This window comes from Lepidochelys kempii, chromosome 2 (genome assembly GCF_965140265.1).
Source record: "Lepidochelys kempii isolate rLepKem1 chromosome 2, rLepKem1.hap2, whole genome shotgun sequence".
Taxonomy (NCBI): Eukaryota; Metazoa; Chordata; order Testudines; family Cheloniidae; genus Lepidochelys; species Lepidochelys kempii.
The window spans coordinates 115,273,159-115,298,320 of record NC_133257.1 but is presented as its reverse complement, the minus strand read 5'-3'; the positions used below and the strand labels follow the sequence as shown (position 1 = coordinate 115,298,320).

Here is a 25,162-nt window from a genome sequence, read left to right as displayed (position 1 = left end):
AATGAGCTCCGTGGGGGTCTGCTTTCCAAAGCACACTAACATGTTGCACATTAATTGGTCCACATAGACCCTGCTGGCATGAACTAAAAGTTCCCTAGTGCACATTAATGTGGTATTGTACTGTGTTAACAGCACTACATTAAAGAGCACGAGGGAAGTTCTAGGTCACATCAGCAAGGTCTACATGGGCCAATTAATGCACAATATGTTAGTGCACTTTAGAAATCACACCTCTCTACACCGCATTACTGGTCCACATAAACAAGCCTTTAATCTGGTTAATTTGAATTAAGGACACTTTAATTCTGAATAAAAAGATCCACACAAAGGTTTAATGTGGTTTAACTAATCTACTCTGAAAGTTAATTCCGATTAACTTTAGTGAGTGTTCTCATGTAGACAAGCCATAAGTAGGACATATTTATATACTAAGGAATGTGAAAAGATAATCCATTAAAGGAAAAAGTGGACAGTCATATGCTTACCCAAATGTCTGAAAACTAGTGTGACACAACAACTACCGGAGTCTTGACAGTTGACAGTGTAATTTCCAAAACTACCTTATATCTTTGACTGGCAGGGACTAAGCCGTCATGGACATGGCACTGATGGTTCCAGGGAAAGGAAAGGCACAGATATCACAGATCTCCAATATTTATGGTGGCTAGCCACAGAGCAGTAGGAATTTTGCAGTGACCCTATTGTTAATCTATTTAGATGTAGAGTTAATCTCTGTTCTGAATTGTTACTGATGATGATGCATCAGAGTGGGATGGGGTTACAAAATAGGAAACATGGAGTGATAGAATTAAGAGAGGTGTACAATCTACTTCATCTATGAAGTACTTCATCTGTGGAATCAGGACTTTATCTATGGAATGGAACAGAATACCTTGAGTCCCTATTTAAAGGTAGGTAACAAATCAATTCAGTCTGCCATAAAAATACTAAAAACCCAGTTAAATAATTATCTCTTTCCACTGGTGCCTATTAAGAGCTAATAAACTGATAGCTTGTACAGCATGTGGATTCAAATGTTCCCTTGTCAGTTAAGAAGCTTTTATCCATAATTCCAAATCAGATTTATAGGCTATTTCCCTGATCAAATCAGATAATATAAAAGTAATTTGATTCCAAACAAAAAATCTTTATCAAGCTGAAGTTAAGGCTGGGAGCAGTAAAAGTCTAGCAATACCATAGGGTGGTCTTTTTTTAAAAAAACAAAACAAAACATAGTTCTAATACGGGACTGAAAGAGGCATTCTCCTCCTTCCTGTAACTCCTTGAGCAAAGTCCCTGTCTCTCACATTCTCCCTGGGATCCACAGAAAAAGGCCTCTTCTCCTTAGATGTATACAGAAGATGTCCACATGGGTAAAAACATTAGCACCATAGTAAGCCCTAGGAGTTTTATCAGGTGTCATCCCAATCCACACCACCTGCAAGCATTTGGAAGCTTGTGGGGGTCCCCCCAGCTTCCATTGTGCAAATGTTAAATGATTTATGGGTTCCTACAAACCTTCAACCACCTTTGGAAGCTTGTTTGTCCCTAGAAAGCTACAATTGCTGAATGCTAAAATGAGCCTAAATAGGATTATCGGCCTCTCAATGAACCTATTTACCGATACGCTTATAAAAAAGGTGACAACCCTTCAGGATCAGCTAAGTCTCACGAGGTTCCTAGAGGGTAAGTGATAGTTGGGAGGGATCCCAACAGCTCTGTTAAAGCTTGCTGAGGGTGGGAACCCCCTATGCACCTACAAAGTCTGCAGGAAAGGAGCAATACCACCTGTTCTGCTGCTCCCACGCTTCCCATATCCACTGTCCCCTTTTGCTCTCTTCTCCATTGTTACCCAGTCTGTGGGCACCATCCATGTTCCACGATCTGTGCAACCCACCTTTTTGTGCACATCCTAAGTTCCACAGGATGCAAACACCTCAAGAGGTCTGCAGGAAGAAGGTAAAGGAACTAGCAGGGAGAGACAACAGATTAGGGAGGTATCCCTCTCACCAAATAGATTAATCCAATAAATGTAATTGTTGAAATCTATTTCTGCAATGAAAAGGTCTAGAAACTTACTTTTTAAAAACAGCAGCTTAGGTCACCATCCCTCACTTGGCAGCCTTCTTTAAGCCCTTCGGAGCCAATGAACCATTCTCATGTTACTAATTTAAAATGGTAGATTAATCCATTAATCTTTGCTTGTATGCACTAGATTTGGGGTGAGCTTTTCAGAGGCACAAAGGGTAGTCTGGTACCCACCACTACCATTTAGCCTCTGAAAATCTAACCTTTGACAACATGAGTCCAGCAAACTAACTTTTCTATCATCCCCTCTCTCTCTTTTGGCTACAAAAAGGCAAAAGAAAGTTAGAAGAGGGTTGTTTTTTTCCCCCAACACTTGTGAACATTTCTATCTTTAGAATGCAGGAACCCCTTGTCAATTTCCTTCAAATTTTCTTCCTTGTTCCCAAACATAACTTTCTCATTCTGTAGATTAATATAAATATACCTTTATTTGCGGGGGATCAGGGAGGATGAAAATAGGGTTTATGATTCAAACCCCACTGTAACCTTAATTATGCAATAGCTAGAGGCACTCCATTACATAGGAAAGAATCAGTGAAGGCGGTTATTTTTATTCACACTAAGACAAAGGTAAGGATAAAGGTATTAATTTAGTTACTTTAGTAAAATTCCAATGAAATAAAGCAAGACAATTAAGTGGGTAATCTTTATCCTGTCAATATACGTGTCACTAGCCAATGAAATAGATCGGTGGTGTACAAGGTTGAAAAGTCAATATCATGCTATGAAGCAAACAATGAAATTGTCTTACAGTTCTTAACTCTGACCTGTTCCAGTGCAAAGCTGCCAAGCAGAATTATGTCATCCTGAACATCTTTCTCAAACTGTTCAATATACGGAGGAATCCCTTCATCTTCAACCTCCTTGCGAAGGTCAAGTGTCTTAGTGAAGCTGACAGGCCTTACCGAGTCTGAGAAATTTTCACAGATGACATGGGCTGCTTGAAACAAAAGTGGCAGATTATTTTTTACTTAATGGCATTTAGTTCATTGATTAGTATTTTGTGGGCCACCTAGCTTTATGACAACTATCAATGCCATGAAAAGACCACAATAACATTAAAACATTTGGCAACATATAGATTCCAAATTTCATAATCAGGAAAACTATCTATCATAGCAGCATAGGTTTATATGAATGCAAAGCTGTGTTGGTCACTTTGTTTTTTAAATTATTTATTAAGTCACAATCCAGAAAGAGGTTTTACACATACAGGGTAATTTCATCTCTAGTGTCAGTCTACTGATGTTAAATGAATTGGAACCAGGTTTGACTTTGGCTGGCAGGATTATGGAACTATAAAAATAATTCCTATTCCAAGGAATTCTTAGGAGGGGTCATTCTAATAATTTCACTTTACTCCCACTCATCTTGGAGGATCAAATTCTACCCTCAGCCATGCACACTCAGCTCCTGTTTCATTAATCGGGTTTAATTCTGTTCTTAGTTACACCTATGCAAGCTAGCTAACTTCAGTGGGGTTGTATGGATTTAATTAAGGTGATGTCTACAGTGCCCCACAGTTTGGACTACAGGGATGTGAACAGCAGTACACATCAACATGCTGCGCTGTAACTCCCCCATGTGGACACTGCGGACGCGAAATAAAAGGTTACTAGTTCACATTAATGTAGGGCTATTTGAAGAAGGCCACGATAACCTGACCTAGGAACCTTTTAGTTCGCACCCACAGCACCTACACGGGGGAGTTACAGTGCAACACTTTGGTGCGCACTGTTATTCACACCCCCATAGTCCAAACTGCGGGGCAATGTAGATAAGCCCTAAAAGTAGTATTCAGCCCACAGTCTTTATACACTTAGTACTATATGCTGTCAAACAAGCAAACCAATAACCCCAAACATCCTGTTTATTCATAAAGTATATGTTAAAGAAAATAAATTTTCGGTGTTTTCAATATGATTCGATATGTTGCTCCCCAGAATAGCCTCTCATTCATATCTGCTGGAGAACCAATACTAGTTTTGGACACCAATAATAGAGGACTCTTTTGCTCATTTTTCCATATTAGGATCACTAAGACATGACAGCTAACAGGTTGTCCACATCTCACTTTGTCTCAGCTGCTTCATTTATCTGCAGACAAATGCTTGTTTTTTGTACTTCTGTGATTCTCTTTCTCTGCAAGAAAACTTCATATCTAGCTATCTGTCTGTCTCTCTGTCCATCTTCAGACATAAAAGCACTTAAAAGATTTTTCTCACTTCCCTTTGAAGTCTTTCATTCTCTAATGAAGACCAGAAAAGGAAAGATAAAATAAGGCTATTAAAATTTTCAGTTTTGTTCACTACTCATTGTTGAATGACTTTAATTGTGGAGGCTCCCAAGTACTTAAATCACCTCCTTGCCACCAACACACAGGAAGCAGTGCGTTTTTTTTAATTTAATTACAACAGGATACAAATTTAAAATCATCTGTGGGGGTGGGGGGGAATGTGTACAGTAGATATAAACAACTAAAGCCATTACCTTAGGGTACACAGAATCTCTTCATGTAGCTTCTTACAAGCCTAATGAAAAGTGATTTGACCTACAACTATTAACAGCAAAAACAAAACGATATTTACATTTCAATTTACTGTAGCATTAAGGGTTTGGCAAGAAGAGAGAAAATCCAGGAAATGCTGGAAAAGAAAATACTGCCCACAGCAGAGGATGCAACGTCAGGTGATCCCTTAAACTCTCTCTGTGTTATACTCAGTGTGCCTGATCTTCAGCTGATGTAAATCAGTGGAGTTTCATTGGAGCTTTGCCAGTTTATACAAACTGAGGATCTGGCCGTGTATGTTACATTCTTATCTCAAATTCTGTGAGCATATTCAGGCAAATTCCTGCACATTAACATGAAAATAAAAACATTCAGTCTGCGAATGCACCCCCTCTGTAAATCCATTCTGATTTTTTTTCTGTTTGTGGTTAGCTTTATTTCTTTATTTTGTTGGATCTATAATCTACTGTATTTATTTTTGGTGGAATATGTTGGGCTGATCTGAACTGTGTGCTCTGGAAGAGAGTGAAAGGAGAGAGAGAGAGAGAGAGCAATTTTAAAGAGTCCTCTCAAGGGAAGTACTTACTAAAAATATACTGCTAAATTAAGGTTAAGATTAGGAAAGTATTTGATGAAAAGAACTTAACAGCACGAAGGTCTAGCTTAGCTAGTCAGAAGAGAAGTTCTGCCTAATAGAGACAGGAAATGAACTGGGTTGCTCAACCAGAGCTAGTCCCTTTTATGTTGGCATTACAAAACTCTTTGATTTCCTGTATTAGTCCACCCATAGGTACCCATTTGTCTGAACTGATCCACAGGATTGTGGAGAAAATGTCATTACGCGGACTCTGGTCAAGATACCAAAGTTATAGTTGAGTAAACTAAGGATTCAACCTCCTTGTTACATCCGAAAAACACAGTGTACCCTCCCCAAACTTCCAGCACTTAGTTTTTGAATACAGAAAGAGTATTCAGAGAATTCATAAGTAAATCCACTGATTAGTTGAGGGGTTTAAATTAATTAAAAACTGGGTCATTTAAGATTTTAGGATCTGCGCCAGTTTTTTTTCTCTTTATCTTGAATAATCATAAAGCTTTCTGTGTAGTTTACATTATTCTTGCATTGGTTATATTTGAAGAATTATAATGTTATTAACAATTGTTTTTGTTAATTGTTATGATTATAATAGGCTATGGACAGGGTCAGGTCAACCTTTCAGGCAATTCTTAAGTGGGGCCACTGTGACATCAGAGTAACTCAATCAATCACCATCCTTCCCATGCAGGTAATGTGCATGCAACAATTCCATTGGTGATAATCGCTCAGTGGTATGAGTCATTGACAGATGTGTCAAGTGTTCTTATTGGCAGAATACTTAGCACAGCTATCGCTGCTCTTTAAAAGTTTCATGGCTGCATAACAACATGAGACATCAGGGCTTGATAGCCAGCCCCCGCTACTGCTGCTTCAGTTTTACTGAGCAGCAAGGCATCATTGCCAAGGGAACTGAGGCAGGAGGATAGGGGGAGCACGTAAAATGCGGAGACATTGGACTTCTCTTGTCCCCCTTTCACACAGCTTCAGTCTCAGTATCACAGCCCTTAATCTAAACCAATAAATCAATTAAAAGGCCAGATTCACCAGTACACCTCAGCTGTTTAGTATGGATCTATTAATGCAAAGTAGCTCTAAATCCAGCTTAACTAGCCAGTGCACTCAAGCTTCTTTGTGCTAGACTGGTGTACCAATGAACCTGCCCTTACAATTTAATCTTTAGACATATATATTTTCTGGTTGATAATATATAGCTTAAAATCATTAAAAATATTGCATGGTAGCATTTTGGGGGGGTTTCTTGTTTAGTATTCATGAATGATATTGTAAACATTTTTTAAGAGGAACTTCTAAGACCAAAATCTACATTGAAATAGATTTTTGGTTAATAATACATATTAGTAACTTCAGGGCAAACACTGTACAATTACCTCAAAAACAACTATTACAAACCAAGGGGATAGAGTTTTACCATTACTCTTAAAAGAAATCCAAACACATTAATGAACGGAAATGCACAGTTAAGGCACCCAAGCAACCTTAACTCTTTCCTGTTCGACTCTGAGGGGGATAAACATGCCTTTAAAATCAATTTAATCTAATCTAGGATTTTAGACGCTAAAATAGCTTCATCATAATTGAATGCTTATTGCAGTGTCATCACTTTAGAGATGTTTGGATCAGAATCCAAAATTTTCAACTAGGCCCCATTTCTAATGAAGGGACTGTATATTTTACAACATTCTTTAATACTCTGCTGTTACAGTTGTTTGTAATATCTAGTGATCTAATAAATTGTGAAAATATAATACATGGGTAACTCCCAGGTTACTCAATGACAAAATACCTTGAAATATACAATGATAGAATAAGCCATGTTCCTCCCTCTCCTTGTTGGATGATCTATGAGTGCTTTCCCCTTCCTTGTGATGGTGAAGCGCATTAATATCACACTGTAAAGATAAATGGTACTGTATCTCAATGAGAAGGTGGTGCAGTGGCCAGGGCACTAGCCTGGCTGAGGGAGACCTGGCTTCAATTCCCTCCTTTGCCCCTGACTTCCTATGTGTCTTTGGGCAAGTCACTTAATGTCTGTAAAATGAGGATAGCAGTACTGCACTACTTCACAGGGGTGTTGTGAGAATAAATGGATTAAAGATGGTGAGGTGCTCAGATACTATAGTAATGGTGGCCATAGAAGTATCACAGAAGGATCCCAAAAGCCAATATTTCCAATGGAAATAATGTTGAATGGCATGCTTTACCACAGCAAAACACATTTTTGTTTTACCATATGTTATTACATGACAAAAGCAACAATCAGCTTGCAGCAATACTTTGATCTTATTCCGTAATGTGGACCACCACATTAGCATGTAGCAATACTGGGCTTGCTAACAATCTGTTAAAGGTTTTTGCTTACACTATCTGCACTTATTTAGCTACGGTAGTTGTACTTTCTTTTCCTTGCATTTGAAATGGAGCCAAATAGGTTTCAAAGATATTAATCATATGGCCAGTGCCTGTTCAAGGGATTTTGCTACCCTTGGCAAACTGAAAAATGTCTGCCTCTTCTAGAACAAAGTTACTCAAAAACTAAATAGTCATAATACAGGTTGCTGCTCCTAAAGCTTGGCTGCCCTAGGCAACTGCTTGTTCTGTCTCTTCTAGACCAGACCCTGGATGTAACTGCAAAAGAACACAGAAACTCTGTAAAGACAGTAAGAATAGAAAACACACACACAAGCTTCATATGAAGCGAAAAACGACACAGCCAGCCCTGCACTTGTGGGTCACCTATATTTCACCTACCCTAAATGAAATAGAAAAAAGCAGCAGCTATGCACAGCATGTAAAGGTTGGGAAGGCAATGATTCAGTACAGTCACTGGATGTTAAATAAATATTGTCAAACTAAGTAAAGTGAAAGTAAGCCTGAGAGTTTGGAGTCAAGGAGCCTTGCTCTCTCTTGCTCTGCTGTTCTTACTGGAGATGAGGAAACATACTATATTTTGGATGCATTTCCTGGGTTCGCTATTTCTAATAAAACTAAAGCCAACGTTTTCCAACTTAGGTGCTAGCATTACAAAACAATATCTCTGTTTAAGCACCCAAATCCCTCTACCACGTATACTTGCATTGGATGTTCAGCACTTCTGACAATCAGGTCACATATTTATGTGCCTAAATATGGATTTAAGTGACTAAATTTGGGCATCCAAGTTGGAATATTTTCTATGGTTCACCTCTGTCCAGAGAGGCAGCCTGAAGACTATGCAGCATTTAAATCCTATTTAAATACATATAATCATGAACGATAAAAGGTTTTGGGTGGGATCTTGCCTGCTCCCATTACATTCAATGGGAGTTTTACCTTCAACTTCAATGCACGCAAAATCAGCTACTTCTTTATATTATAGCAAGACAAGTTTTATGACAGATATATGCACACACCAGATTTTTTAATAACAAGGTTTAGTTATTTACCTTGATATTCCACCATTTTATTCTCTTCATCTAGAAGTTTCATCAGTTCACCATAGAGAATTTTCTCATCTAAATTCATAGGCACTTAAAAAGAAAAAGGGAAAATCAGGTTTTCCACCAGCTGTTTTTTGTACTGAGACATAAGGAAGTTAAATGAGCCCTTTTGACCTTCTAAAATTAATTGTAGATAAGTGATTGCTATGAAATTTATCACAACTTGGTACTAAGTTATGAAAAATAGTCCTATCCCAAAACTAAATTATGGAACAATTTGAAAAGAATATCCTTATTTTATATCCTAATTTATATTAATTACACACACACACACTTTGTTTTTTCCTTATTTGAGGTAACAATCTATTTGTAATATTTCATGTATTTTTATATTCAAATATTAGCTTCATTCTGTTTGACCTAATAAGAGTAAAAATAACCTCAATTTTTTTCAATATTCTTTTGTTCTTGGATCTACAGTAGGTAATTTAACATAGCTGTACATTTTAATAGCATGCTGTAAGGAGAGCATGAATCTGAAAACCTTCTATTTACAGCTCCCCATGAAACTGGGTTCTGTCACCAACCTACCATTTAAGTAGAAAAGTGGCCGTGGAAGCCTCTTCCCCCAGAACATTAGCCAAAATGTTTTTTCCCCAATATTTGTCCAGCTCTATGGTAATTTCAGGGTTAACTCAAGTGTAACCAATACCATAATTAAAGAACTATGGCCTCAATTTTCAGAAGTGACTAATGGTTTAGGGTACCCAGTTTGAGATTCATTAAAGGGGGCTGATTTTCAGAGGGGGAGTTTTCTTTAAGGTGTCAACCTGGACACCCAAAAACAGAGGCATCCCAAAAGCATTAGTCACTTTTGAAAAGGTAGGCTGATACCTTTTTAATTTCTTCCATTACCCGACACTGGCACCTTCTCCTGAAAAAGAATGGCACACCTTTTGTTTTTTGTTTGGTTTTGAGGGAATTATCAACTCTAATAAATCTCAAGCACAACTTAGTTTGTCACATAGCAAAAATATATTTGTTAATAGCTTATCTTTACAGGATAATACATTTAACAATATTATGCCACAACTACTTGAAACTTACATTTAACTTTGAATAATGCTAGTGACAGAAGAGTCACATGTGGCCAACTGATATGTCTTGGTCTGAGACTTCCCGTGTCACAGAATGAGTGATATTCTAAAGTGTGTTTTGAACCTGATACAACAATGCATGCCTTTCTCTCTCCACAGTGACCCATCACTGGGTGAAGACAGGCATTGTGTAAGTATGTCTTCCTCTCTCGGTATACAACCAATCCAAAATGAAGACTCCAAACCCTAGTTTGGATTCTCCTCTCACTTATGTCAGCTCTGCTTAGATGTAACTCCATTGACTTCAGTGGAATTACTCTTTCCACCTGTGCAAATGAGAACAAAATCAGGCCCAGAGTCTCTTTGGTACCACAGGTGACAACAGGTTACTGAAATGCACATTCTCAAGCTAAACTACTGTGGACCTCAGAGCAGCATTGAGTGTTCAAAGATGGAGTCCACATACATAATAGTGTATGCATATCGTTCTACACCCTATCCATTTTCTTTTGAGTTACTGGTTCTAAAGAGCCTAGGGGATTTAGTAGAGAATTATAGCCCTGCTACAGAATTCTATAGAAGGCTAAAAAAAAATCCATAGAAAATATATTACCCTATTAAACATTATAGGCTAAGAGAAATTTCTATAGAGCCCTATTACATTTCTACAGAACCATATTGATTTTCTCCCTATCAAATTCTATAGTACTTTTATATAAGGGAAATCAAACAAACTTCTGCTGAAATTGCCAGCTTTTGCTTCAGAGATGCTGTGGCAGCCAACACAAAAGATTCTATGGCATATTTGGGCTCACAAGAAGCCAAAATGCACATAAGTGAGTAGGGAGAGCAAAGGTCCTTTCTTCAGAGGATGACTAGAGCAACAAAATATATGCCAAGAGACAAGAGTAGTGAACTGGTCAAGCAATAGCAGATTGCTGATAAAGGAAAGGAGGGCCACAGACATATTTACTTCTGTAATGTACAGCCACAACATAGATATATGATTATGAATCATTTATCATCCATTCTATGGCCTAGCATTGCTGTAGGCAATGATATCAGGTAAAAGAATAAAGTAAACTCCATATAGCATTATAATTGTTCTGCAAATCTCAGTAGAACCAACCTGAGGCTGGCTACCGATGCTAACATGCCTCTAATAAATTGGGCTTTCACATGGCCTTTGAGTGACAGTCCTGCCAGGGGAAAACAAAGAGAAATTCAAAAGGACAGCCATTTAGACCTGTTCTCTTAGATACAGACTGACCTAATATGTTAATGTCAACAGAAAGAAAAAGAATTGGATGGACTTTCTAAGGGCTTTCATCTGCTCCAGACAAACACTCAAGGGAACATTTAAGATTCAACTTATATAGCTTGTCCTCCCTAACATGGGCATGAGGACAGGGACATATATTGTCCTAACAATAATTTGATTAAGATGGAGCTTTGACACCTCCATTAGATCTTTGTGCATTTTTATATCTATCTATATATACACACACATGCACAAATACATAAAAGCCACTTTCCTCTTTCTGAATATAAAGCAGATCATGGCTTTTGAAGCTCATTTATTAAATGAGTCAAAGCCACTGTTACCAAGAATAAATCTTTCTTCATAAGAAACTTCAGCTTACTCAAATCATGCAGATTATCTTCCTAAGGATCACTTTGATATCCCATGACACTATGGGCTTTTGGTGTGATGCAATGTCCTTGATAAACCTGATGGTACAGTATTAGGTGACAATCATCTTACCTTCTCACTGATTCATTAAAAAAAGCCTTGTGTGTCAGTATAATAATGCCTACATCTGTAATTTTCCCTCCATGCACCTGAAGAAGTGGATTTTTTACCCACGAAAGCTTATGCCCAAATAAGCAGAGTCTTGGCCAATGACAGTGGCTAACAAAAAGAGATTGGAGGCTGCCCATCACAGAAGGTGGTGAAAGATATTCAACATTTAATGGAAAGACAAAACAGCAAATGTGAGAGTAAGGCAGCTGACAAAGCTGGACATGTTAGAAAAGATCATCAAGGAAAGAAGGCTCAGGTGGTTGGGAGACATGCTCCCCAAGCATTGAATTGGGAAAGGAAAGAGAATGCAAGGAAGGCCAAGGAAGACCTGGCAGAAGACAGGGACAGAAGATACTGAATATGCTGCCATTACCTGGGAAGAAATATCACCACTGACTACTCTTTCTTGCACCCTCACATAGTTCCAGTCACTTCGTGCTGGATGCTGGAGTGCAACCCTGCATTCCCTGCTATACAAAAGAACTTGCATTATCCAAGACGAAGTGGACTAGTGCACACTCCACAGAGCGCAACTTTCCTTCTTATTGTTTCACATCCTTAAAAAGCAGAAAAGAAAAAAAACTCAATGTGTTGGGAAAATATTTATATTTGCTGGTTTCCAAAAAAACCCTGGGTGTGCTGCATTGTGATAGGCAAAACACATTGAATTCAGTGATATTTTCACTTGAATGAGGAATTCAGGATCACGTCTCCAAAAAAAAGATACTGTTTGGTGCTCTGTTCTGGATTGGGTATTTTAATTAGATGGAACATTTAGGTCAACAGTTTCTTAGGAATATGCTTCTGTATCTCAGTTATATGCTTTATAGTACAATAAAATACAGGGTAAAGCACACAGTCCTGCTTTTACCTGTCCACTAACTCAGTGTCCTTGATCAAAGACTACCTACGCTGCCCATTACGTTCATGGTGGTGAAGACATATAATTTAAATAGTAACCCTCAATATTTAAATGGAACTGCATATGTGATCTTTGTCACCTCATTTTCATGAATGGAAAAGAATATTTTGACACAAAAATTACATACTTAATTCTGCCTCACCTTCTCCACTGACCTCCATCCCACTCTGCCTTGGGTTTATTTCCTCATCCATCACTGGGTCAAAGTAATTTCTGCTGTATTCATTTCCTGTGGAAAGCACATGAAGTAAGGGTCAGTGATTATTAGAAGCACATGAACCAAAATGTTAATTTTGAAATCGACACCAGCATGAGAAGGGGCATTTTTGCTACTTTATAAGCTTAATTTTTTAACGAGTATTCTAAGCCTACTAGTACTGCAATTATCTTGTGAAAGGTCAGAAAAGGTAATTTTGGAAACAAGTGTACTTCATGTTACTTTTGCTCAGAAAGTAATGAGAAAATTCTCAAATTTAGATCATACAATGATAAAAAACAAAACAAAAAAACAAAAAAGCCCTAAGCCAAATTATTCTGAAGACACACATTACAAGTGAAAGTTACCAAGGCTATAAAGGAACTTGTGCTTCACAGCTGACCCCTCTGATTTCAACAGTTTTAAATTTCACCACTGAGGTTTCAACGTCTGGTGCATCTTTAATGCTGTAGTCTACCAGGGAAGTGTTTAATTACAGAGGAGATACTGGAATGCTGCCTCATTAATCTGAACAGCAATTGTATTAAGTTGGGCTAGGTAGCAAAACAAAGATTTGATGAGATAAAAACACTTGTTTAGCACTTTCCATCTCAATAGATGTTTTTATCTGTACTTTACTGAACTAATCAACTTTACAAAAGAAAAAGACATATATTAAACGTATCAGAGAAATATATAGTGTGTAGTTTCCACCAGCTGGCAGAACTTCCTATACCATCAGCTGGAAGAATTCTCTCTGAACACAGGGGAGTTATACTTCCTCCAAAAGTGTCCTTCATATGGTAAAAGTGCCTTACTCTGCAAATAGTGTCATTGAAATCAATGGCACTACATGCAGACAGGAAATTACTGCTCAGCATGAGAAAATATGGCAGAATCTAGTCCCCAAATTGCTTCAAAATTGTAGAAAGAGGCATAGCACTTTACAGGTTACCTCTATAGTCTTGAAAATAAACATATAAGCGGGTAAACAGTTGAAGTCCAACGCAGGAAAGGGTTAACGCTATCGCAGTCTCCAGTATATTTATTTTAGGATCAAAAATAATCCAAGCAGCAGCACTTTTTCCAAGACTAAATGAAACTCTGATATGAAACTAGGTTTAATTTATATTTCTGGACTGGCACATTTTGACTGTCAGTCTCTGTTCTTTCAATGTAGTAAGTACATGAACTGAAAATTTGCTTTACCTTGAGGTCTCAATAAAGAAAAAATAAATGAGTTTCATTTTTGTTACTTTATCTGTCAACAACTACTAGGCTGGTATGAATCTTGGCAGTATGTAATCAAAGTCTTATGTACTGCAATAACAGAGCTATTCTACCTTATTCGCTGTAATTGTTTTCCTCTAGCACAAAGCACTGTGATGCTATAGGAACACTCTTTCATATGTTGGTAAAATAATTCTCCTGTGTGTTAAAAAAAAGAAAATGATGATGCATCTCTTTATTCAATTGCTCCATAGCTATAAATGTAAACTACTGGAAAGTATATGTTGCAAACGATACAAAGTGGTACTCCGTTAGCGTATAGGCCTTTTACTGGCCCCCTGCACAAGGGTGAATTTAGACTACGTGCTATATAATAGGCTCCTGTGTCTAGATTTTTGCAGATCTGTATTGGACTGAGTAATCTGGATTTAGGAAGACATGGCACACCACTTGAGGAATGCAGTACCAGAATTTTTTTGTTCTTTCCCCCAGTTGTTCTTTCTATCCTTACTGTAAAACCCTCTTTGAGAAACAGCATAAACCGTTTTGCTCACCAGAAGGGTGGATTCAACCCCTGCTCCTGTGTCTGATTACCGACTTTTGGGGAGAAATGAGTACTGCACTGGTTGCATAGCTAATGTTTAATTATTCTCTTTGAGCAGCACACCTTTGTGTACTCTCAGGATGCACGATCACTTCTATCAAGAACTCCGTGGAAAGAGACAAAACCATTATGCATTGGTATAATCAGACAACTGGGCCTGGGCTCTTACCCCTGGTAGAAGCTCTGAGGTTTAGAAACGTATCGTATATTTTCTATCTTCATTAGGATAGAGAAGTCATTCAGAGGTCAAAAACTTTGGGCTTGGTTTACCCTTCTTAGGAGCAATTTGCACACTCCTGAGCCTAGGAGGCAGCTGCTTCAGGCAACAAAAAGGTGGCATGGTCACCATAGCATTCCTGTGAGCAGTTCTGCAGAGCACCCAACTCTAAACTTTGCCCGGGTGCCATTGTAGCCTCTCTGTCAACAACTACTAGGCTGGTATGAATCTTGGCAGTATGTAATCAAAGTCTTATGTACTGCAATAACAGAGCTATTCTACCTTATTCGCTGTAATTGTTTGTCTGAAGATGTATAGAATCACTGCTTATCCAAGTTACTTGGTCCATCTCTATCTACATTGTGGGCTGAGCCAGCTGGGCCCCTAAGAGGTTAAAGGCAGTTTTAACTGTTGCCGTACTCACTTCAGATGAACTTTCCTCTGCTGGTGGATTACCAGTTAATCTGGTCCCTTGACGTCATAAGCGGGGCCTATTTATTTTTACTTTTAAAAATACAAAATTATCAATTTTAGGGAACATAACGTACTGCCAAAGGCATTTTGCTAATGACACGAATTCATGAATGGATGAGCAATCATTCTGCATTTGCTTTTGGAAATACATGAAAGTATAAAGCACGTAAATTAACAGGTCCACTGAGGAATTCACATTGCACTGCTTCACAACCTAAACAGAGTAAAGTAAATGTTAAGAGAGTGTTTGCTTGCAGGTATGTTAAACGGCAGCACAACACTTGACGGTTTCAGCCGGCAAGTTATTGAAAAATATTTTCTTTAGTTTAGAGCTGGGTAACTCTGCAACTGCTGAGTTTTGCTTAGATGTTGGAGTTTGATCAAACTCAAAATCTCAGCTTGAAAGTAAGTCTATACCTCAGAGTTTTGCCTTGCTTCATGATACAAACATGATGAACTGTAAATGACTCATGATTTAGAATCATAGACGCAAAACCATGAATTGTCCTAGGTTCACATGACAGTGGATGACAGCTAACTCAATAAACCAGATCCTCAGCTGGTGTACATTGGCATAGCTCAGCTAAAATCAGTAAAGTTATCTATTTACACCATCTGAGATGTTCATGAGTTTCAGCAACTTGGTGAGAACATTGAATCTGCATTGCAAAATGAAACCAGAGGAATTTCACATGGTTTCCAGTTTCTTTCAAAATTTCATACCACTGTTTATTTACAAGCATTTATATATAGCTGCCTAAAAATTGCAACAGTTATAGTCAACCATTAGATGCATTGGCTGAGATTTTCAAAGCAGTCTAAGAGATTTAGACACATGCTTTCCTTAACGGAAGATGTGTGTCTAAATTGCCCAGACTTCTTTGAAAACCTCAACTATCATTCTTATTCCACCAACTGTGTATATTAACTGCTATAGGCTGATTAGGTCAGTTAAAGATTTAAGTGTAAACTGATGAGCATGGATCCTCCTCCAATCTTCGTATTGTGAGCAAGATCAGGATACAAGGTAGTTAACAAACCATCTAAGGTGGAGGCCAGGTTCCACATTTTTAATATCAGTCCCACAGGACCCCTCAAAAATCTGGTCTCTGGAAAGCAGGGTCTTGGCATGACAGTGACCTAGTCAGAAATGTATGCTGTTTAATTAATGAAAGAGCAGTGGGTAACTGTTAATCCATTACTTAAGCATGAGTGAAGCCCCTGATCTGACTTGTGTAACTGAGAGCTGGCTGGATTAAACTGTAAAATGCTTATTAACCCAGGCGTCTGGAATAAGTTTACTCAATAAGTCTTGAGATGGCCAGGGAGGTGATGTGATTGACCTCAGATGTACTACCCGCAGGTCTTTCACTCGAAAAAGAGATCTGATGGTGTGTGTGTGTGTTGAGTATGAGCATCCCAGCACAGAGTTAGAACAGGACTGGGACCAAATTATAGGTTGCTCCACTGGGCCTCATATTCTGCGGCTGAGCTGATTGAGCATCTAACTCAATGAAGGACCTTGACATCATCAACATTGACATCACTCAGGAAAAGTCAATGTCTTTGTGGATGACAACTGTGCTGGATTGTTTGAAGATCTGATGCCTCATATTATAACCATAGGACTATCCCAAATGGTTGTTGGATAATGATACATAAATGAACACAATCTGGCTTGTGTTTTCAGAGTAGTACAGGATACTGGACATGGAGGGATGGAGCTCATACCTTTGTCATGAACTGACCTTCATTTTGAGCCAGGCACACCTCTTTATTCTGACAAGATGACTTATTTCATTAGCTAACAGTTTTCCCTCACTTTCACACAGCTCTGAACAACAATACTATGTAACCAATTGATGGGCAGGACATTGCTGTACTCTTTTATCCTTCACAGTGCCTCTTAAATTTTCTTCTCTCATAGTTCACCCTCACAGGTCCTCTTAACGTACAAGCAGCCTACAAAAGATGGTCTGAGTCTGGCCATTTGTGACACAAAGTGTGTTTGAAACCTGGTGACATGGCAGCATGTGAAAGAAAGGAGGAGTTTTTGTTTCCACCATCACATCGATGAAATATTGAGGTGAGGAACTCTTCCAGGTTGTGGACAGTTTGGTGAATTATGATTCTCTCCAGTAAGTAAAGGCTGTTACAAGGAGGAGAGGGGAAATTGTTCTTTTTAACCTCTGAGGATAGGACAAGAAGCAATGGGCTTAAATTGCAGAAAGGGAGGTTTAGGTTGGATATTAGGAAAAACTTCCTGACAGGGTGGTTAAGTACTGGAATAAATTGCTGAGGGAGGTTGTGGAACCTCCATGATTCGAGATTTTTAAGAGCAGGTTAGACAAACACCTGTTAGGAATGGTCTAGATAATACTTAGTCCTGCCACAAATGCAGGGGACTGGACTAGATGACCGCTCAAGGTCCCTTCCAGTCCTATGATTCTAAGTAGCAGAATTGAGATTTATCTTTGTGAAGAGTTCTCATTCTACTTTGTAGACACAATCCCTTGGATGTGGCCCAAGCATTCACGTTTCCATGTTTGCTGAGCCATTTCTGGATGGGGCCAATCTAAGATCTTAGCTTGAGTTTCAGCCAGTATCTCTCACTGAGATTTTGCAGGTGCTTTGGAGTTCCAAGTTATGATAAATGAACCAGACTCATGTCCCTTTTACCTATTAGATGTAGTGTGCAGATACTAGGTCCATTATTAGATGGGATTGTCAATACCCCTTTCAGGGAGGCGCGTGATACCTTTCGTTAGAGAATTAATTGTTCAGCCCCTCTCAAGAAACAATCTTACTAATCACTCAGGGCTAAATCCACCAGGCACTAAACTGCCCTTTTAACTAAATCCAAAATTTAGTTCCTCAAAACCCTTACTCAGCTGCTGCCCAACCCAAAAGATGCCTCAATTCCCTATGTGCCTATGTTCCTACTGTTAAAGTCCCCTAGTGGCCTACAATTCTGTTGGTGGGTATGCCAAAAGCCAACTAAGTCAAGCTGCTTGGTGGCTAACTCATGCCTAAGCCACAGCAGGATTCACAAACTGGATGTTCCCCCGCCTCTCTTGCCTACTGGATTGGCCCTCACACAAAACACTACCGGAGGAACAGGTAGTGCTGGAGCCCTTTACCCAGCAGTCAGCACACTCACCTGGGATGTAGGAGATGTGGGTTCAAATCTTTCTTCTCCCCGAGGTACTTTACTCACTGAGCTATAAGCTATTCTGTAGTGGATCTCTCGTCATGGGGGCTGTTCCACTTTATATAAATAATTAAATATTTATTGGCTCTGGGACTAGACCCTGGGTCATGCCCCTCCCCCAACTGAGGGCCCCAATCACTGGGTTAGAGAGTTATTCTCACTCACCCTTTGGCCTGGTGAATATTTATTTATAGCAGGTGAAAGCTTTGCTTTATTAGGAGAAAGGACTGACCTGGCTTAGGTACCTAACGTTAGGAGAGGGTTCACAGGTGTGAATACTGAGTTGAGGGAGGCAATTCCCCCTGACCCACAGATAGGTGCCTAACTCCGAGAGACAAGTGCAGATCTGGCCTACTGTCTTGTTTAGCAAAAAGAAAAGGAGGACTTGTGGCACCTTAGAGACTAACCAATTTATTTGAGCATAAGCTTTCGTGAGCTACAGCTCCGATGAAGTGAGCTGTAGCTCACGAAAACTTATGCTCAAATAAATTGGTTAGTCTCTAAGGTGCCACAAGTCCTCCTTTTCTTTTTGCGAATACAGATTAACACGGCTGTTACTCTGAAACCTGTCTTGTTTAGACAACTCCCCACTCAGCTTGCTGGCATCTGTGAATCCCATTCTTAGGTGCCTAACTGTTGCCATGCATCGTATAGTGAATCTGAACACCTTTCTCAGGACTGTGACTTTCATTAGACAGCAGCACACCTAAAGTTGGGCATTGTAACGCTGAGCCTAAATTCCCTTTGTGTATCTAGCCCTCAGTCTCTAATCTTCCATTTGAGGAGAAAATTATAAAAAAAAGAAAAAGAAAAAGAAAGTATCATAGCAATTCTGGTGTAAATGAAAGGAAAATCAGGCCCGTTGAAGTTTTTCTCACTTATGCCAGGAACAGAATTTGTCAACGTAAATTAAGGTTGTTTTGCAGACCTGCAAAATCCCTAACCCAGCACAAATTATGTTACTTGGTCAATTACGCATACCCTGCAACACACACAACTTAGGTCTCCACTGAATTTGCACGATGGGACAAATTCTGATCTAAGTGAATTGTTGTAAATCTGGAATGACTTTGCTGAAGTCCATGAAGTTATTCTTAATATATAAGAGATTATATCCAATAAGGATATGTTTTACACAGAATTTCAAAGTATAATGAATCATAGGTATGAGAGTTCAGCCCAAATAGAATTTTTTAAATAAAATCCTATAATTGAAGACCATTAAAATAGTACCTGTTGTGTAGTATCTAAAAATAGATCTTCTGCAAGGCTACCAGCACTTGGTGATTTTTCCATTTTTTAATGTTTTAGAAGATATCAAATACCTCCTCCATCTCTCATTCATTTTCTTTATCTTTGACAGGAACCTTGGATAAGGAGTAAACCACATGACCAGATCTCAGTATATTCAAGGTTCACAATATAAACATGAGTTGTCAACTTTGACAGAACATTGGCCAAATGAATGTTCAGGAACATAAATAGAGTGTTTCACTCCATTCTTTCTGGAGTGTTTGAAAAATGCTGCATGGTGCTCACAGTATTCGCTTCCTCCCCCAACCCCCACCCCCATTAGTTTCTTAGAAGACTGACTGCATTTATAGCTCTTTAGGCAGAGATACAGCACAATGTGTTTCTATTGGTAATTTGTTTTTCTGAAGGCAACAGAAGGCACTGTGCCAAGGGATGCCAGTGTAAGACCTGCTGGTTCTCCTGGGGAAACACTGTTGGTGGAATACATGAGAAAATCCACATTGATGCTTGGGAGTTCATTCAGAAACACTGTCAAATAATCCAACATATGTAAATGGGGAAAATGTATATAGAGCACCTTGGTGACCAAAATTACTAGTTCACATGATACTTGTGGAAAAACCCACAGACAAATGGGTGAGAATCTTAACGAGCAGCACACACCACCAGGAAACATCCTATTGCCAAAAGAAATAGATTTGGTCAAGAGAGTGATGCTAAAAATTATAAAAACTCAGGCACATTTGGAAAGAATACCCTCGAATTTAAAGTTTAACCTATCCTCAGAATCTCACTTCTATACCTTGCATAAATTCGGTTTTAGTTCATTTTACTTAGACAAGTGCCAAAGCACGTCTGTTGTTGAAAGTATACATGTTGGGTCCAGTGTTGCACACTAAATTACACTGAGTGCAGTTTTGTTGATTTCAATTGTATTGCACTAGATGTAATTCAGTGTAGAATTTCTTCCACTGACAACCCCGTTCTTCCTAAACATATAATTTTAATATATCATGTCCAGTGTGCAATATTTCAGCATTTCCATTTCTAGACCCAGTTGGAATCAGAAAGTGAAGAGAGACATGAAACTGAAAATAATATGAGAAAAGTTTTTTTAAAAAGTTACGGCTCAGTTTCAGTTCAGATTTGAGGTCACTTCATATGTGATATGAAACCGTTTTTCCAGCAGTAATAGCCAGTGTGTCAAATTCCCATTTCCCTCAACCACAAACTTCCAGCATTTGACAATTTCTTATTTGTATTTACCACCTTCTTAGATTGTAATCTATTCTCAAAATTACATTAAATTTTGTTCAAAAAACTTTAGCCTTACAGGGTATGTAAACTTACTGATTTTGACAGATGATAGTTTTTATTATCAATTTGATATTATAAGTGACTGCTACACACAGCCCTTATTTTGTTGTCTATTTCGAGATCCAGATTCAGTCACATTTCACTTCCATGATCGATCTTCAAGTTCAGCAACAAAGGAGTATTCCCGCCCTTGACAGAGATTATGTAATATCTCTGCAGTCATAAGTGGGAGTTAGTTAGACTCCTAAGTAATTTAAATAATTTTGAAAAATTTCACCTGTATTTGCAGCTAAAGTCTGACCCCCAGATGTGAATATGCAAATCTCCTTGTCTCACTGGAAACTGGTGTTTCCATTTGTATCCTACAGCAAAATTTGATCCTTCACTTTACACCTACATTTAAGTCCCAATCCTGTGGTAGACTCTTGTTTGGCTGACCTCTGCCAAGCCCTATTTATTTAAATGGGGCTCTGCCTATGTGTGATGGCCTACCTGTACGGCGTTCATTGCGGCACTGTGGTCTTTGTTTGCAGTAGCTGTTCAGTATTTCACATTGAGAGTGGTGTGTCTAAATGGTGTTTTAATCTCTATGTGTGTGTCAACATTTTTTCCTGTTTTTCCTATAAATAAAATATTTGGGAGTCCTGGGTTCAACTCCCTGTTCTAACACAGGCTTCCTGTAAGATCTCAAGCAAGTGACTTAGTCCTTCTGTGCCTCATTTCTCCATCTGTAAAATAGAGATACTCCCTCTCTCCCAGGGGTGGCGTTAGGAGAAATATGCTAAATATTGGGAGGCACATAGGTACTGTGGTAATGAGGGCCACATAAGTACGATTGCTAGACAGGTAAATTGATAGGTAGACATCTTGAAAACACAACTCACAATGAGCATGTATTTGATTAGCTGACCTTCAATCTTCATTTGGTCTACACCCTAAAAATGTATTTTTTCTTTTCTCTCTCTCTCTCTCTCTCTCTCTCTCTAATATTGTTCATTTCTATGGGGCATGATATAAGATGTAAACAGTGTCTGTTCTAGATAAAATGGTAGAATTAGTTAGTGCTCATGATTTTAGCAAATAATTTAGTTTTGAAAGTGATTGTGTACTGGGGATGCTAGGAAAAAATAATGTTTTTTGTCACTTGGAAACTATTTTAAATAGAATGATCAACATTTGGGGTCAGATGGCCTCTGACCTTAATGTAAATGTGCAGTGTAGGAGAGAGAAGCAAGGAGTCTTTCTTTCATCTTTTAGATCCTCAGAGCAAGTTGCAAGGACAATCTCAATTTCTGGGGTTGCAAAATCACTACCAAAAGGGGCAAGGAGGAAGTAAGCCATACTGTGGTGGAATGCTCAAGACCGCAGGATCCTAAAAGCTTTGCACAGGCTTCCTGAATGCTGTCACTGGGTTAGGAACTTGAATTTTGGTCTCCCATGTCTCAGGTGAGTAACCTCGCCACCAGGTTTTACAATCATTCTTGTAATAGCCCAATGACTATTTGATTTTTTAAATATTTTTTAATATATAAAGTGGAACAATTCTAACAGAAGAGATTGATAGAGATAACGCCTACCCTGAACAGTCAGCAGCCTGGTGGTTAGAGAACTCACCTGGGATAGGGGGTGAAATTCAAATTCAAATTCCTTTTCTACACCAGACAGAGGGGGTGCCTGAACGCAGCTCTCCCACCTCCCAGGTGAGTACGCCAACCATGGAGCTAAACGTTGTAAGGGGGGTACCACCACAGCCACCTGAAAAAAAAAATTCTTTGGCTTCCCCAACCCGCCAGAGAAGAGCCATAAGAATGATTAAAGGATTAGAAAGCATGCCTTATAGTGAGAGATTCATAGAGCCTCAATCTATTAAGCTTACAAAAAGAAGGTAAAGGGGTGACTTGAAACTATTTGGCAAATTTGTTTCTAATTCACAAATGGATCCAGGTTGACTGATGCATTTTTTCAGCAAATAAACTACTTGTCCAAAAAAATTCATCCAGCTCTATTCCTGAATGCTAAGCTTGGACAAATCACTCTGGCCTCCAGTTTTAAGAGTCCACTGATTTTAGACACTTCCGCTTCTGCTTCCTCAAACTGGGCACCTAAAAACGGAAGCACCCAAAATGAGTGGGTACTGTTGGAAATTGTGTACTTAACCTCTGTCACTTTCCTCATATGTAAACTAGAATAATCCTTACTTAACATACTTAACACCTAACTTACTTCCATACCTCACAGTGGTGGTATGGAATTTAACAGGGCCAAGGATCTGGCTGTTAACTAAGTCCCCTTTGGACTCCCAAAGGATAAAGGAATTTGAAGTCATCCTACATGAGCAACAGGGGATCTCCCTGGCATGTGGCTGGTGCTATGCCACCACTTCCCAGCCTCCCTGGCATAGGGATGTGTTGAGACATGCCAGGAGTGGGAGAGGGTGTGCCCAGAGAACACTGCTCTCCAGCAATCACAGCCGGTAAACAGTCCCTATGATGCTGTGGGAGGAAATTGTGGCAATCCTGGTAACATTCTGTGTTGCACCAGGGAGCAAGTCAGTTTTTGGCTGCCCAGAGGTCCTGGGAGAGAGGTGGAAAGACAGTGGAAAGCCACTTCTGCCCTCCCCGCCAGCCTTCAGGTGCATTGAGCAGTTCTCTAGAGCACACGTGAGGATCTGCTCCAATATTTATACTGTGCTTTAAATATCGAATGTGTTAAATTTTAAGTCTTGATGATTTTGTTAAAAAATATGACATTTATTAAGTGCTCTAAGTATAATGTAATGCTACAAGCTGACGGTGGGGGTTGATTCCCAGCTTACATGCAAATACTCACCCTAGCTGGATGAGAGCTAGCATGAGTATAAATCGTAGTGTAGTTGCCGTAGCACGGGCGGTGACAGTGGAGGCATGGCTTAGCTGCACAGAGTATGAATCCCTAGGGTATGTCTACACTACTTGCCGGATTGGTGGGCAGCAATCGATCCAGCAGGGGTCGATTTATCGTGTCTAGTCTAGACACGATAAATTGACCCCCGAGTGCTCTCCCGACGACTCTTGTACTCCAGCGCCGCAAGAGGTACAGGCGGAGTCAATGGGGGAGCGGCAACAGTCGACTCACCGTGGTGAAGACACCACAGTAAGTCGATCGAAGTACGTCGACTTCAGCTACGTTATTCATATAGCTGAAGTTGCATAACTTAGATTGATCCCCCTCCTGCCCTCCCTGTGTAGACCAGGCCTTAGACTTCAAAGTGCCTAAATCACTTTTGAAAATGGGACATAGGCTCCTATAATCTGGTATACACACCGATTTTGTATTGGTGTAACTATATTGGTGAGGGTGCTGATTTTTTTTACTGGTATTTCCATAGTGTGGGTGCCGGCGTAGCAGGATACAAGGGCACTTCATGTATGTGAATAAGGTCTTCTGGTATAAACACTTTTATACCAATATAACTCCATCCACACTGAGTGGGTATATCACTTGAACTATACCAGTCCAGCTAAAGTTGTAAACTTTTATGTACAGACAAGGCCTACCTAAGTCATTTAGGTACTTTTGAAAATTTTACCCATCATCTTCATTTTGTTTCAGAATACCCTTTATGGAAGAACAGAGCAATATGAAAACTGCTTACAAATATGGTGCTATAGATATTGGACAAGTAAATTGTATCACCAAGGAACGGAGAGAGACATTTTTTAATTTGACCCCACACCTAATTGTCACTTTATCTCCTCTTGACCTAGTACCTAACTGACCTTAATGTTCCCGGTTCTTGTTTTTAATTCTGCCCCAGTATCAGCGTATTGTTATTTTAACCCTTACCTATTTTTTCCATTTTTTGTTATTTTTATATTTATTTGACCTATGCCTCGCTGCCATGTTTTCCTTTCCTAATTTATCCTCTTGGTTGTGCTATTTTGAACCCATGTCGTTTCTCTCTCAGGCTTTTCTGTTTTACAGGGTATATATGGGTGTTTGTTTATATCTGAGTACCTTTTACTCTTGATACAGGCTGAATGATGATTCAAAAGTAACCTATAATATAAGGAAAATATCAAGATACAGTTATTTTTGGCAAGATTGTTTACAGTATTTTCAGATATCACCATATGAACTGTACTTGGCTGCAGATGTCAAAAGTGCAGAATTCAAGTTGTACCTGGAGAGTAGGAAAAATACTATATTCTGCAATGTTAGCAAT

The 25,162-nt window shown here is 39.1% G+C and overlaps 1 protein-coding gene across 1 annotated transcript in view; it reads right to left on the bottom strand.

The window, feature by feature from the left end:
- The window catches only part of LOC140906128 (orofacial cleft 1 candidate gene 1 protein homolog), a gene marked incomplete at its 5' end in the record, with an annotated part of 48,392 nt that overhangs the window by 20,975 nt on the left and 2,255 nt on the right, over nucleotides 1–25,162 (bottom strand). The window contains 3 exons of the mRNA XM_073329634.1: nucleotides 2,856–3,025; nucleotides 8,639–8,722; nucleotides 12,598–12,684. Coding sequence (XP_073185735.1) covers nucleotides 2,856–3,025; nucleotides 8,639–8,722; nucleotides 12,598–12,684 — 341 coding nt within the window. The remainder of the gene's footprint in view (nucleotides 1–2,855; nucleotides 3,026–8,638; nucleotides 8,723–12,597; nucleotides 12,685–25,162) is intronic.